General features: G+C 44.6%; 1 protein-coding gene across 1 annotated transcript in view; it reads left to right on the top strand.

The window, feature by feature from the left end:
- tbc1d9 (TBC1 domain family, member 9 (with GRAM domain)) overlaps nt 1–14,361 on the top strand; it is a 28,441-nt gene that overhangs the window by 10,752 nt on the left and 3,328 nt on the right. Inside the window, exons 6-20 of the mRNA XM_061251438.1 lie at nt 84–345; nt 477–684; nt 1,437–1,643; nt 2,268–2,438; nt 3,333–3,483; nt 6,397–6,611; nt 7,004–7,121; nt 7,812–8,097; nt 8,869–8,998; nt 10,733–10,831; nt 10,990–11,058; nt 12,317–12,557; nt 12,987–13,052; nt 13,603–13,689; nt 14,012–14,080. Coding sequence (XP_061107422.1) covers nt 84–345; nt 477–684; nt 1,437–1,643; nt 2,268–2,438; nt 3,333–3,483; nt 6,397–6,611; nt 7,004–7,121; nt 7,812–8,097; nt 8,869–8,998; nt 10,733–10,831; nt 10,990–11,058; nt 12,317–12,557; nt 12,987–13,052; nt 13,603–13,689; nt 14,012–14,080 — 2,379 coding nt within the window. The remainder of the gene's footprint in view (nt 1–83; nt 346–476; nt 685–1,436; nt 1,644–2,267; nt 2,439–3,332; nt 3,484–6,396; nt 6,612–7,003; nt 7,122–7,811; nt 8,098–8,868; nt 8,999–10,732; nt 10,832–10,989; nt 11,059–12,316; nt 12,558–12,986; nt 13,053–13,602; nt 13,690–14,011; nt 14,081–14,361) is intronic.

Here is a 14,361-nt window from a genome sequence, read left to right as displayed (position 1 = left end):
AAAGTATCATACAGAGTGCTGGAAAAAAGAAGCTGTCCTAATTTTTACCCGGCTCTTACTTGGCACTTGATTGTTTCTCTCAGCCAAACTGGTCATCCGATGGGCAGACATAACCCAGCTGGAGAAGAATGCCACCATGTTGCTGCCTGACATCATCAAAGTGAGCACCAGGTCGCACGAGCACATCTTCTCCGTCTTCCTCAACATCAACGAGACCTTCAAGCTCATGGAGCAGCTGGCCAACATCGCCATGAGGCAGCTGCTGGACAACAAAGGCTTTGAGCAGGACCGCTCTCTGCCGAAACTCAAGAAGAAGTCGCCCAAGAAGGTGTCCGCTCTCAAAAGGCAAGCCTACCACCAGTCCTCCAGTGCCATGAAATATTAACACGGTTCCATCCAGCCAAGTAGCATCTCTCCATAACTGCTCTAGCATTGTATCCTAAGCACAAGCCACTGTTCTTTTTTTGTTATGGCAGGGACCTGGACGCCCGTGCGAAGAGCGAACGGTATAGGGCCCTTTTCAGACTACCCAAGGATGAGAAGTTGGACGGTCACACCGATTGCACGCTTTGGACACCTTTCAACAAGACACACATCCTCGGCCAGATGTTTGTGTCCACCAATTACATATGCTTCACCAGTAAAGAGGAAACCCTATGCAGCCTCATCATCCCATTGAGAGAGGTGAGCTGCCTGGCACGTGATTGGCCTGAAAGACCCATGTGACGCATATGGGCCAATCTTGAGAGTGCTCCGTTTTCAAACTCAGAACAGCGAGCTATATTCATGTACATTCATTTTTTGTTTTTCATTGTAAATGTGGTACTGCAGGGTATCTTTAGTCTCTCTCAGATTATCATGGATCACATATTCATTTTTCATAAGGTCAAAATCCCTATGAAACGTGTTGCGGTATTTAAGAAGAAAGGGTCCTAAACCCATTGAATTGTGGCAAAGAGCTGCGAATGATTAAACAGGCTGTAGCTGTCACATTTAATCTGCTTTAGTCCCTGCTGGGGTTGCTAAGAAACGCTCTCACAGACCTCCACCGCCTTCACAAGTTCTCGATATGAAATCTCTTCGCATGACTTCACCGATTCAGCAGTGGATATAAATATCAATGTACTTTACATGGTGAAATTACCCAAGATATATACAGTGTTCCGGACCAAAAGCTACATATGTCTTCGTTTGTTAACTGTGTTGAACATTTATATTGACATAGTTTTTGCTTTAAATTGATTAAAAATGAGATATCTTCTATTTCTGATCCTTTTTCAAGCAATGGCAAATCTAAGCTCTCCTTGTGCATACAGTTTCTATCCAAAGATTTATTCCCAGTGCGATGCAATTCCTTTATTGTTTTTTTTGGTGTAGAAATGGCAGCAATGTTGCTTTAGAAGTTACATTGTTCACGGTCTCTCTCTGTCTCTCAGGTGACTATCGTGGAGAAAGCGGACAGCTCCAATGTGCTCCCCAGCCCGTTGTCAATCAGTACCAAAAACAGAATGACCTTCCTCTTCGCCAACCTCAAAGACCGGGATTTCCTCGTCCAGAGGATTTCAGACTTCCTGCAGCAGACCACGTCCAAGATTTACTGTGAAAGAGAGCTCACAGGCAGTTTCAACAGTTCTGATGAGGAGGTAGGCTACAAACCTTGATTAATAAATGGTGCTTAACATTCCGAAGCCAGGGTTTTCCTGAGGACAGACTCTTTATTAAAGGCTGCTGTCATATTACAGATCGGTTAATGCGGATCATTTGCCATGAATGACATTGTACCATGGCAAAGTCAAAGTGTGTCTGTTACTAGTGACTGCAGTTGGAAAGGGAAAAACAATCTTACATGATTGTGTTGATTCATGTTGTATTGATATAGCCAAATTCTTTCTCAGATTGACCTTTCTACTTAAGATTTCATGAAATGGAAGTTGTTTTCTGTCAGTGCTTACGAGATTGGCCCATGTTATGCAAAGCAAGTTCAACAGTGCAATCAGCCTGTTAGCTGCTTCCATTGAGACCAGTAATGGTTCAGACTGATAGCACTGGGAGCTTCTGCAGTGTGTTTATGCCTGCATTTAGGCTAATCAAGCAGCGTAAATAGCTATTGCTCTGTACACATTGAGTTTAGAATATAATCAAAGGCTTGTGTGAGGTATATACTGAGAAGAAGAAAGAGAGTGTGTTTGAAAGGAGGGTAGGAGAGCAGCAGTGGTCTGTATAGTCCCCCTCCCTCCTCAGTAAAATTTGTGCCCCCCCCCCCCCAGGCCTACTCCCGCCAGAGCAGCCTCCTGTCCTGCAGCCCCCAGCCCAGCCTGGGCTCCGAGGCTGAGGGTGATCGGCAGTTCAACCTCAACCACAACAGCGTCCCGACCGCCAGCCAGGCCCTCATGACCATGTACCGCAGGAGGTCGCCCGAGGAGTTCAACCCCAAACTGGTAAAAAGGCATCCCGATGCACCGAGAGACTATCTGTTTGTCTGTCGAGCCCCCTGGGAAAGTCATTCTAACGCCTACAGCATTCCCTAGGCTCTTAGAGGACATGCTAACCGATGACTCACGTCCAGTGTGGCTTTTGGAACAAACACTCGTTGTCTTGTCTTTTCTACCAGTGCTCACAACTTGAATATTTTCCATTCTATGTGGCCTTTTTCATTCGTCCACAGTGAGAAATGGGTACATTTTCAGGGAAAATGAAGCAGGAGCAATATAGGTTGTTTTGTTGTCTGGCATGAATAACTGACAAATCAAAACTCCTCTGATGCCGTAGACAAGTCAGATGATAGCTCGTTCATAACCTCCAGCAATTTTTCCAAGCCGGAAAGACAAACTTGTTTTCCCTGTACAAATGTACGAATGTCAAAGGTGACTCATGTTACTTGACAAACAATAGTTTCCCTATTGAAACTATTAATTGTTCTCCAATTAATGAGCTTAAAAGTATTTTGGTCACATTGTAGAAAGGACTGTGACTATTGGGAAACCTTCTCCATCTCTTCATTACATAGCAGTACCCTTCCTAAAAATCTGAGGTGTACAATCCAGGGGTCAGAAAGTGAAATTCCTGCCATGTGTTTCTTCCACCCATGAACTCAGCCAGCTGATTTCACTAATTAGTTCTACCTCCTGACTGACTTTTACTTTCTGAACCTGGATTTTCCACGCCAGTTCAACTGTATTTGTAATGATTGTAGTCTGGAAACATTTGTTTTTTATTGCAGTATTAGTGCAGTTATAATACAGTATTCATGGTGTAGCACTCTTTGGCACTGCATGTAACTACATTACAGTTGTATGCTTGCTTTAAAAGCCCACCCCTCTCTCCCTGCGCAGGCCAAGGAGTTCCTGAAGGAGCAGGCCTGGAGGAACCACTTCACCGAGTACGGACAGGGCGTGTGCATGTACCGCACACAGAAGACCAAAGAGCTGGTCCTCAAGGGCATTCCAGAGAACATGAGGGGCGAGCTGTGGCTGCTCTTCTCAGGTGAGCCTCCCTGTGGGTCCCCCAGCCCCAGCACAGGAAAAAGGGCGTCAGGCTCTTCAACAGGGCATGGGTCCCTCACACGACCCAGTTAAACCTTAGAATAGCAGGTTCATTGGAATGTTTCTAATGCTTCTAAGGCCGTATTTTAGTACTTCATTGCTTTTCAATCATTACCAGTAGTTGTTGTTAGATCACTCCTACCATGCGCTACACCACCTGATTTCACTATTTATTTTACCTGCTTGGTTCAGATGATAAGCTAGTTGGTGAAATCAGGTGGTGGAGCATGCGGTAGGAGCAAATGCCTGCAGACACTGTTGAGTAGCGCTGTCTTAATGGGTTAAAGGAACCAGCGAGTTTGAGGTTTTTGGGTTAAACAGTGCAGTTTTTTTCAGTTCACTCTAATGAATATACTAATACTATGTTGGGCAGATCTCTTGAAAAATAGATTTTTATCTCTGTGGGGGTTCCTGGATAAAATAAGTTGATACTGATTGTAAAGTATACAGTATATTCTTGAGGCCCTCTCTAAATTCATATTTCTATCATCATCATATTCATAATGCTTGTTCAATGCCCCTGTAGTTTAGTGAGCAGGAGTGCTCTGCATAAACAGGAAACTACTGTGGCAAATGAAAGAACACTGTATTAATGTCACAGTGCAAAAATTCAATAACATTCTGTATACACACTCAAAATATTGTGATGTTTCCAACTCATTAGCCTGTATGCGTTTAAGGAAGTTGCAATGGATAAGTGTCTGCTAAATACCTAATCCAATACATTACAGTGAGAGCTACAAGACTTTTCTTGCATTCCCATATAACTTTACGAGAAAATGTATATAAGAAGTTGGCTTATGAAGTTAAAATTAAGTAGTACACGGTAACAGGTACATCTTACAACCTGATTTAGAAGAATTGTTGTGGCTGCAGTTCTGAGTTGAATTTGCAGAAGACCCGCCTGAATAACGGGTTAACCTACAGAGCCACAGAGGTGCTCGAAACTACGCCTTCCTGTGTACAAATGGATGTGTGCGGTACAGGAAGTCCATACGCCTCTACTGACCCTGGGTAGTAGGTGTTTGTTTCAGAAACATACTCAGCCAACATAAACAATGCATGCATTAGCAATAACACCACAAGATATCAAACGTAGCTCTGCTGCAGTTCTTGTTCTGGTAAGATGGCAATGCATGCTAGGCAAACATTGAATATGATGGAAAGAATATCTAGCAATATCCATTCTCAGCTGTCAGCAGTTTGCATGGCCTTTTGCCTGGCCTGCAGGAACAGTGTTGTGAATAGTCTTGTGGACGATATTGATTTTAGAACTACCCTAGCTTCAGTGCTGAGCCAGTTGTTGAAAGCTGCTTCGGCTTACCTGTGTGTGAAGTTTCAGGTTTAAGTGAGGCCTAGCCAAGATAAAGTGAAAGCAGTAAGGGGCAGACAAACAACAACAACAACATTAGTAAGCAACAATTAGCGGCATATAACAATCAATCTGCTGCAATTAGCAGGGAGTGTCATTAAGATTCAAAAATTGAAGCAAGAGCAGCTAGCAGAAAGCTTTTCCATTATCTGTCTTTTCAAATGTATTCTGCAGTTATGTAAACCACAGAGAGGTACCAGCATTATCAAAGGGGCATTGTATCAGTGAAATTCTCAACACACATTACAGTTACCTTTCTTTTTTTACTCCTTTCCTGTATGATTTAACCCAAACCGAAAGATGCTGCATTTTTATCTGAAGCACGCCTGCTGTGTGTTGCTTGTTGAGCGATACCATCTGTGCATGCACGAAGCCGCTGACGCTTTAGCCTACCTCCCGAATAGCAGCGACGGTGCTTTTGTGAAAGCCTTGTGGAGTCTTTACAGAGCACATACGCATCACTCCACTGCGTGCGTGGTTCTGAAAACCTCAAAAGCGTGCCGTGGTTTGAAGGAGAAGAGGAGTAATTCGCTGCCTTTGTGTGCCACGCTCCAGATGAAAAGTGCTGCATGATTAGTGTAGCTTGATGGCACCTGTCTCCTTTGTCAGCGAGGATGTGCGCGACTGTTGTTTTAGATAAAACTCAAGCCCTATTTCAGGAGTCGCACAGAAAGACACTTTTTTTTCTCTCAGGAAACACTTTTCCCAAGCGTTTGCGCCACATATATCAAGCTTTGTTTACGTAATGGCTTTGTGTAAATCTTTCGGTCCCCATCTACCGGCTCTTCCCTTCTCTGAGAATATGGGCACAGGGAGATATCTCCTATTAACGTGCAAGTTGAGTGTGCATTTTGAGATAAGTCTGGGGGATTATTTGGGGATTCATTAATAATGGAGAACACAGTAACAGTAACAGGCATCAAAGGGAGGCTTGTGTTCGAGTAAGCTGATCCTGTGGCAGACAGAGCTCTTCATCTTATGGGGATTACTTCTTTTGCATGTAGCCTATTCTCGCCCCAGTATTAATTTACCCCAATACAGCAATGAACAGAAGAAAGAAGAAACCAGAGAATGTGAAATGAACAATATCTGCCACGTGTTGCTGTTTCAAAATTAATAACCTTTTTGTTATGTGCATTTAGATTTGGCCTTTGTTTATAAGTATAATAGAGCGATGCACTGTGGGATTGCTCCCTCTCTTGGTGTTGACTGTGATGTCTGGGATATCAGTCTTTTTAAATGGAAACAACAGTGAGGAAGCAATTTAGAAACCAATGCCCCAAATACATTTTCCATAATTTATTTTCCAGCAAAGACTTTAAACTTAGCACTGCTGCACCATAGCATTGCAATAATTGAAAGTTCTGAAGGTACTTTCTCCATAGGTGACCTTAACCCTGTTTTGTATCAAGTGTTCAACGCGATAGTGTGGTCGCTGTGGAACGTTACAGAGATGAACACATCGAGTGTCTCTTCCCGCAGGAGCCATAAACGAGATGACCACTCATCCGGGTTATTACGAGGACCTGGTGGAGAAGTCCATGGGCAAGTACAACCTGGCCACGGAGGAGATCGAGAGGGACCTGCACCGCTCTCTCCCCGAGCACCCGGCCTTCCAGAACGAGATGGGCATCGCCGCCCTGCGGAGAGTCCTCACCGCGTACGCCTTCCGCAACCCCAACATCGGCTACTGCCAGGTACACAGAGAAACGCCTTTACAAACTTTGGGAACAAACTACTCAACTGTTTCAAATGTTTGTGGTATCTCAACAGTTAAAGAATTTTAAAAAAATGTTTTCGCCGAAATATGTCTGTCAGCATCTGCAGTGGAACTCAGAGAACGAGGAACGAGGGGCTCCACTTACTACTTTCCGTGACACATCCCACGTAGCTTCCTGATACACTACCGAATGCAAATTCATTTAATGTTACGTAACAATGGGAAAGAAAAACAGTGCTATAAACGTATTATTTTTGTGTAGGTATTCCATAGACTAAAGTGATAATTGGTCCAGGAGACCCTGCTGTATGGCATGAGTGCTGTTTTTTCTCACTAGGCTATGAACGTCGTCTGTTATTTTCTCACCAGGCTATGAACATTGTGACCTCTGTGCTGCTTCTTTACGCCAAAGAGGAGGAGGCCTTCTGGCTGTTGGTGGCCCTGTGTGAGAGGATGCTCCCAGACTACTACAACACCAGGGTCGTAGGTCAGTTCTGCCTCCACTGAAATTTGCCAAAAGAAATGCACTTCTTGTGGCTTTGTGTTGTTGAACATAGTGCAGAATACTTTGAATTACAGGGATTTACCCCTAATTAAATTAGTTAGAGGCCTTGGAGAATTGATTTAGCCATGGTGCATTCCTTCTTAATGTGCTTAATGCATGTGTTTTTGTGTATGTGTGTGTGTGTGTGTTTGTGTATTTCTGTCTGTCTGTGCATGTTTTTGTGTGTGTGCTTTTTTTTGTATGTGAATGCTCATTTGTGTATGTGTATATGCGCATTAGTGTGTGTGTGTGTGTGTGTGTGTGTGCGTGTGCGTGTGCGTATGTGTGTGTGTGTGTGTGTGTGTGTGTGTGTATGTTTGGCTACAAGTGTAAACTTTTAGTTTTTATATTTGGCAGCCTTGGCAATGTCCACAGTCTAGTGGTAAGGAGTCTGCAGCTGGCAGGAATGCCAAAATTGTGAGCAAAGCAGCTTGCAAGATATTCCTCCATGTCAGCAATAATAGGTAGCTGTCATATTTGGAGGTGGCGCAGCTACCTGTACCCTCAGTAATCCTGCAAGGGTCAGTGTCATTATTCTGTACTGTGTGTCTATATTGTTTATGTCCTTTATTGTCACTTTGGTATGTGGACATGTCTGAAAGTGTGAAATGTGTATGTGTTTGTACCGCTCAGGTGCGCTGGTGGACCAGGGTGTGTTTGAGGAGCTGGCCCGGGAGTACGTTCCCCAGCTGTACGACTGCATGCAGGACCTGGGCGTGATCTCCACCATCTCGCTGTCCTGGTTCCTCACGCTCTTCCTCAGCGTCATGCCCTTCGAGAGCGCCGTGGTGGTGGTGGACTGCTTCTTCTACGAGGGCATCAAAGTCATCTTCCAGCTGGCGCTGTCGGTGCTCGACGCCAACATCGACAAACTGCTCAACTGCAAAGACGACGGCGAGGCCATGACTGTCCTGGGCAGGTGAGCTTACGCTTACGACGAGTTTCCGCCGTGCTGTGGCTTTCTGCTTTCTGTACCTGAATGTAGAATGTTTCTGCCAAATGGGGACTGCCCCGCCTTAAATCCAATCCTTAATCACTCCCTACTCCCTAGCGAGACCACTCCGGTCTGCCAGCTCTGGTCGCCTTATGGTTCCCTCACTACGAGCACCTGGTGGTCAAGCTGCACGTTCACGCCTGTTTTCCGTTCTGGTTCCTCAGTGGTTGAATGACTTGCCTACCACTGTCAGGACAGCAGAATCCCTCCCCCTATTTCGACACAGACTAAAAACACACCTTTTCAAACTGTACCTTAGTCCCCCCCTCCTGACCCCCCCCCCCCCTTTCTGATATCCCTCTGTGGAAGAACCTATGCACTTGTAAGTCACTTTGGATTCTACGTCTGCTAAATGACTTAAATGTAAATGCGTTGTCAGGCTGTTTCTCACATAATTTGCTGCAGGGCAACTCTTTAAATGATGATCTTGCCAAATGTACAATATTAATCTAGAAAGGGCTTTGATGAAATGAGAAGGACTCAAAAAGGACATGCATATACTGTAGATTTGCAGCAGTAATCCTCTGATTTCTGCTATGGATTTGTCGCAAAACAATACTCTGGTTTCCCCTATAGTCCATTGTTTCCCCCTAAACATTGTCCATTGTTTTCTCTGTTGGATTTGTATGGATAGGCCTCTGTTTGTCTGTGTGGACAGTAACAGTTACCTCCATGCTCTGCTGCCGTGCGTCACAGGTACCTGGACAGCGTGTCCAACAAAGACAGCACTCTGCCCCCCATCCCCCACCTGCACTCCCTCCTCACAGACGACCGAGAGCCCCACCCGGAGGTGGACATCTTCAAGCTGGTGCGCAGCTCCTACGAGGTACGGCGCATCCTGAACCAGTGCGGTGCCCATGAAGGGCTGGCTTTAAGCTCTTCAGTCCATGCCTTGGACTCCACACTGCAAAAACAAAGTGTTTGTGTCGTGTACTGACACTTAAAACCTTATTTCTTTCGCTCACTGTTTGCTTGACAAGTGAAATACCCCATTGGCAAATCCTGAAATGAGTCAGAGCTGTCTCACCTCATTGGCAATGGCTTCGTCTTATTTAGTGAAAAAGTAGTAGACATAAATATCAGATGAAAATACTTTTAGATTTACATTTTTGGGTTTTTGCAGTGCAGGTTAAACCCACCATGCATTGCCTTTACCCCTTTGTCATTGAGCTGAAGTTACACTCCCAGTGCCATGTTATAAAGTGAAGAATTGTGTCAGTCACTGACTGTTATATTCTCACAAGTGATCTCCCCAGTTAGTCCTAACAGTACAGCTTACACAATAAAGGCAGTTTGGTTAAATTCCTCATTATTCATGCGTAAAGTGTTCAAGAGTTTGCGATTCACATCGACATTCCTGCTTAAAGATCATGTCTCCAAGTACCTGCCCCCGACCCCCTACCCCCACCCAAAGAATAACAGCAACAGAAGAACAGCTAAAGGAGGGTTGATTTAGTGTACCAATATACATAAGGCCTGCAGACATTTCCTAGGGGTCAGGCCAGCTCATTCAGCTCACTGCAGGCATTGGCAAATGACACAGCCTTTGGGTGTAGAATAAATGCCATTTTACAATGAAATAACCTTTCCAAGGAATGCTGCGCTGTTTTATAAACATCTCTCAGCATGAATATTGGAAACCATTGAATCATGTAATCTTGAATGAAATTCTTTTTTCGTTGGTCGTTTCCTGAATAATGTCTGAGTGATTGACTCAAAACAACATAATTACATTGCAAAATAATGATTTTATTCAGTTATAGCAATGGTAATTTGTCCACACATTCACTATCTTCATACATTTTGCCACTTAGTTATTTCTTTACTTCATTACTGCTTACATAGGATTTATATCAGCTCTTTCATACTGATTTCCCTTAACAAATTGAGAACTGTTTTTTTAGCCTCCAGATTAACGCATGAAAAATACTAATATTACAAAATCACCAAACATCATCTAGAACACAGTACTGCAGTCATGTTCCGTTTAATGAATGGGTCACATGCCAAAGTCCTGCAAATACTTTGCAATAATGTGCTGTCTCAGAACTTTTAGAAATCAGATTATTCTCCTGTAGCGTGACAATGGTCAAAGGCTTTGTGAAGAAACAATGCTTTTTGGGTCCGCACTTTTAGTACCTCACACTTTTTCTTGATGAAGATTTGGTATTTCACTTTATTTGACTCACATTGAGGTTCCACAGTTCATTACAGACTGCTCTGTATATTACAGCACTGCTTTGTTTTGCCATTATTTGCTTTGGGAATTGCAATGAACAATGAGTGACATTTTCATAAGGTTTGGGAATCGGGCCTTTCTCAGTCAGTTCCGGTTCTTGGGTTGTTTACCTCTTGGTCAAGCAGCCCAAAGCTAAGACTAAAGTGCTGCGTCAGAGACCTGTTTTAGATTCCTCTCGTGCTGCGGTGAAGCGCCATGTCAATGGGGAGGGGATTTGTATTGACGGTTTTACCACAGTGTCTAACAAGCAGCGAGGGGTGGTTTGTGGTGTGCGCATTCCCTGGCCGTGTGCGTTGACGTGTAATAATGGCACATTGACAGAAATTTGGCACCATCCGAGCTGACGTTATCGAACAGATGCGCTTCAAGCAGAGGCTGAGGGTGATCCAGACCATCGAAGACACGACAAAACGCAATGTGGTAAGTGCCAGTACTATTCTGAGCTCTAAAATGGAGTTCTCACTGCTGTAATATGCAGATATTTCCTATAGGTTCTTACACTGTGTCTGTTTGACATAAACAAATGAATAAACGTGTCAGACAGTGAAATTGTGATAACGAGGTTTTTCTCTCGACAGGTGCGAACCATCGTGACTGAGACAGCCTTCAGCATAGACGAGCTGGAGGAGCTCTACGTTCTGTTTAAGGTGAGCGGCGGGGGAAAGTTAAACGACTCTGGCCAACGACACTGTCGAAAACTCGAGACCTCTGTCACCCCAGCCTGCTGCTCTGAAAGGCCATGTCGGCCTTGTGCTCTTAAAATCCAATTAAAATCTCTACCTTGTGGACTACACATTTATAGCCAATCGAATCACAGTCAAAAGCACGTGTCTGCTAGATCATTGGTCTTTGAGTACTGGTCGTTAGTGATGTAATATATTGTTATTATTACCCTGTCACTTAATGGCTTTAAATGTGGCTTTTATGCCTGGTAGTAAAATCACTGATTTCCCTGCGTAGACCGGCCGATGAGCGCTTTTCATGGGCAGTACTTCCAGCCGAACGTTTGCCTCAGGTTTATTCTTTCGGGAAAAAAAGACCTCGGGTGCCCTCGATAGTTGCGGCTGTCGGGCCGACGCTACAGCATTGTGAGTCTTTGCGGGTGTGGTGGGACGTCGAGACCCCTGCCAACGAGAGCCGATTACGGAGAGAGGAGCTGGGAGGCTCTTCCTCTCCCCGCGCCATCTGTCACTCAGGAGAATGGAGAGACGATCGATACGCTGCGTTTTTACTTCATTAGGAGAGCGGGGGAGCTGACTGCATCTGCGATCATATTTCACTTCTCAGCCGCCCAACTGCAGAATGCCATACAGTACATGCAAATAGGGCCTAGCAGTGCTGTGCCACACTCAGGCTAATGGTGCACTATGCAGTATAAGCTGTGTGTAGCCCTGTAAATTCATCATGCTCGATGGAAGCATTCGTAAGTGTTATAAAGGCTCATGTCAACATCACATATTTCTGCTGTGGTCAAATTTCATGACTACTCTCTTTTTAAAATAATAATAATAATAACATTGGTGTTATGCTGTTTATTCTTATTCTGCAAGCTACGAAATGCAAAAAACTATTTTGTGCTGCTAACCCAACCCATCCAAGCAATCAAGAAGCATGCCCACTTTAATTAGTCATATAATAGATAACTAATGATTCAATAATAATCATCCAATACATTTTTTCCCTCGTTCTTTCTTGAGCAGATGTTCTCATTGAAAATATTGCTATTTTCAGTCTATTAAGACGTGCATGCCGTTGCCATAGAAATCTAATCTCCCGTCAGCTTCTGCACACTGAAGGTGGCCTATTTTTCGAGGCAGGAGTTTTAGCGAGTTTGATTCCCCCCGAATTCTCACCACGGCTCTGCTGTTCATCTCACCGTGCTGTTCTTCTGCTGTTCTTCAACAGGCGGAGCACCTGACCAGCTGCTACTGGGGCGGCACTAGCAACCCCACCGACCGGCACGATCCCAGCCTGCCCTACCTGGAGCAGTACCGCATCGACCTGGAGCAGTTCAAGGGGCTGTTCGGCCTGCTCTTCCCCTGGGCCTGCGGGGCCAACTCGGACACGCTCGCCCTGCGCTTCTTCAGGCTGCTCGACCACAACGGAGACTCTCTCATCAACTTCCGAGAGTTTGTCACCGGATTCAGTGCGTACCGCTTCCCGTATCCCAGGAACTATATATGCTCACCATATGTCTCTCTGACACACCCAGCAGCGTTGAAGCCACACCAAAGTCCCAGCCTGACAACACATTGTGTTTGGGGGAGGTGCTTCTAGTATCTTTGTCTTTGTCCATAGGGCCTTAAGGAACCTTTTACCAGAACAGATAATAGAGAAGTGACACGTCTCACATCTGCCATGGTGTGATGTGTGTGTGTGATGTATGAGTGTGAGCTCAGGAAAGCCTGACTGAACATGCAGGGCCTAATGCTATAAATAAAGAGTCTCACAGTCTGTGCACCCCAAACTGACCGTGTTGAGTCTCTGAGGAACCCCATGGAATTGCCTTTCGGTTGGATAAGCCAGTGGCCCATAAGCAAGGCCGGAGTCTGACATGGAGTTGTTGTGTTTTCAGGTGTGCTTTGTCATGGCGACCTCGCTGAGAAGCTGAAAATCCTCTACAAGATGCATGTCTTGCCTGGTAAGTGAATTGTTCTTGTTGGCTTGGTGTGTTAAGCATTTACGCAGTACAATTTGACTGTAAAAGCAGAAATCATAGGGCTTAAAATAAAAACTTTATTGAGCAGAAATGCCTCAGTTCCTCTTCAGAGACTTCTGTTCTCAGAAATGCAAAGGACAGCTTTTTCAGAATGTGGAAGAAATATCTTAAGCAAAAGTAGTGTAAATTAAAGAAAATTAACTTCTGCATTTAAACCGTACTCTGATGTTTTGTGATGTGTTTTTCTAGCTTTGACTTTTATTCATTCTTTAGACGTACCTTCTCTTACGGTAGATACTTTCCCTGAATAGAATCAGGGCCTGTAGTCTGTCAGATCTTTACAGGTAGGCTGGTGTAGGCCTCCAGATTTTGCAGCATCCAGCTGTGGTGGTCCACAGTCTGCAAACACACACACACACACACACACACACAAAGCATGTACACACTGACATAGACGCACACAAAGATGCAAACACACAGATGTTAAGCATGCCTTGTGACTGCCGCTGAATCCCTGTTTTGGGAATTTCAGAGGTGACGCCTGAACAAGACGAGCCGGACTCAGCCTTCGAAGCGACGCAGTACTTCTTTGAGGATATCACCCCGGAGACGTCCCACGGTGGGTCTTAGATCACAGTATCCCGAAGCTGTGTTCAGGGCCTGTCTGAGGGCTTCTGGAGAAGCTTCTAGGGGAATGTTTTAAGTTGGACATCCAAAGTGTTTCAACCCCCCTTCGTAAGGGTCAGTTACTGTGCGTGATTGAAAAATGTATTGCAGTTGAGGCAAAACACGGTTTATGGGGGCAGAACACGGTTTATGGGGGCAGAACACGGTTTATGGGTGGAGAACACGGTTTATGGGGGCAGAACACGGTTTCGGAGTACAAACCTGGTTCCCTTCGGGGGGAGCAATTTGCTAAGTCTCTTCCTCGTTTCCTCTAGGACTCGATTCCAAGTCAAAGAACGATAAGGACGATGGTTTTGTCAGAGTGACCTTCAAGACTGAAAAAGGTAAGCAATAGGTTGAAATTCAAGAGGGGATTTCTCAATGGAGCCTGACTGAGATGTGACCATAGATCCAAAATGGTTGGCTAGCATTTAGTATTGTTTGTTTTCTCACAAGCTTGTCAACTTTAGTGAGCTATAGTCCCTTGCAATTTTGCTACAGAAACCAGCATCAACACATTGTCTGAAGCTAGGTTTCTAGATAAAAAAGTTAAATTGCACTGGTTAAAACATGCAAGAAACTGATGGTGTATGATCCATTTCAGGATTTTGTGCCAGCTTCTGCT

This window comes from Conger conger, chromosome 8 (assembly GCF_963514075.1).
Source record: "Conger conger chromosome 8, fConCon1.1, whole genome shotgun sequence".
Lineage (NCBI taxonomy): Eukaryota > Metazoa > Chordata > Actinopteri > Anguilliformes > Congridae > Conger > Conger conger.
Note: the sequence above shows the minus strand (reverse complement) of the source record. Positions and strands in the feature narration are given on the sequence as shown.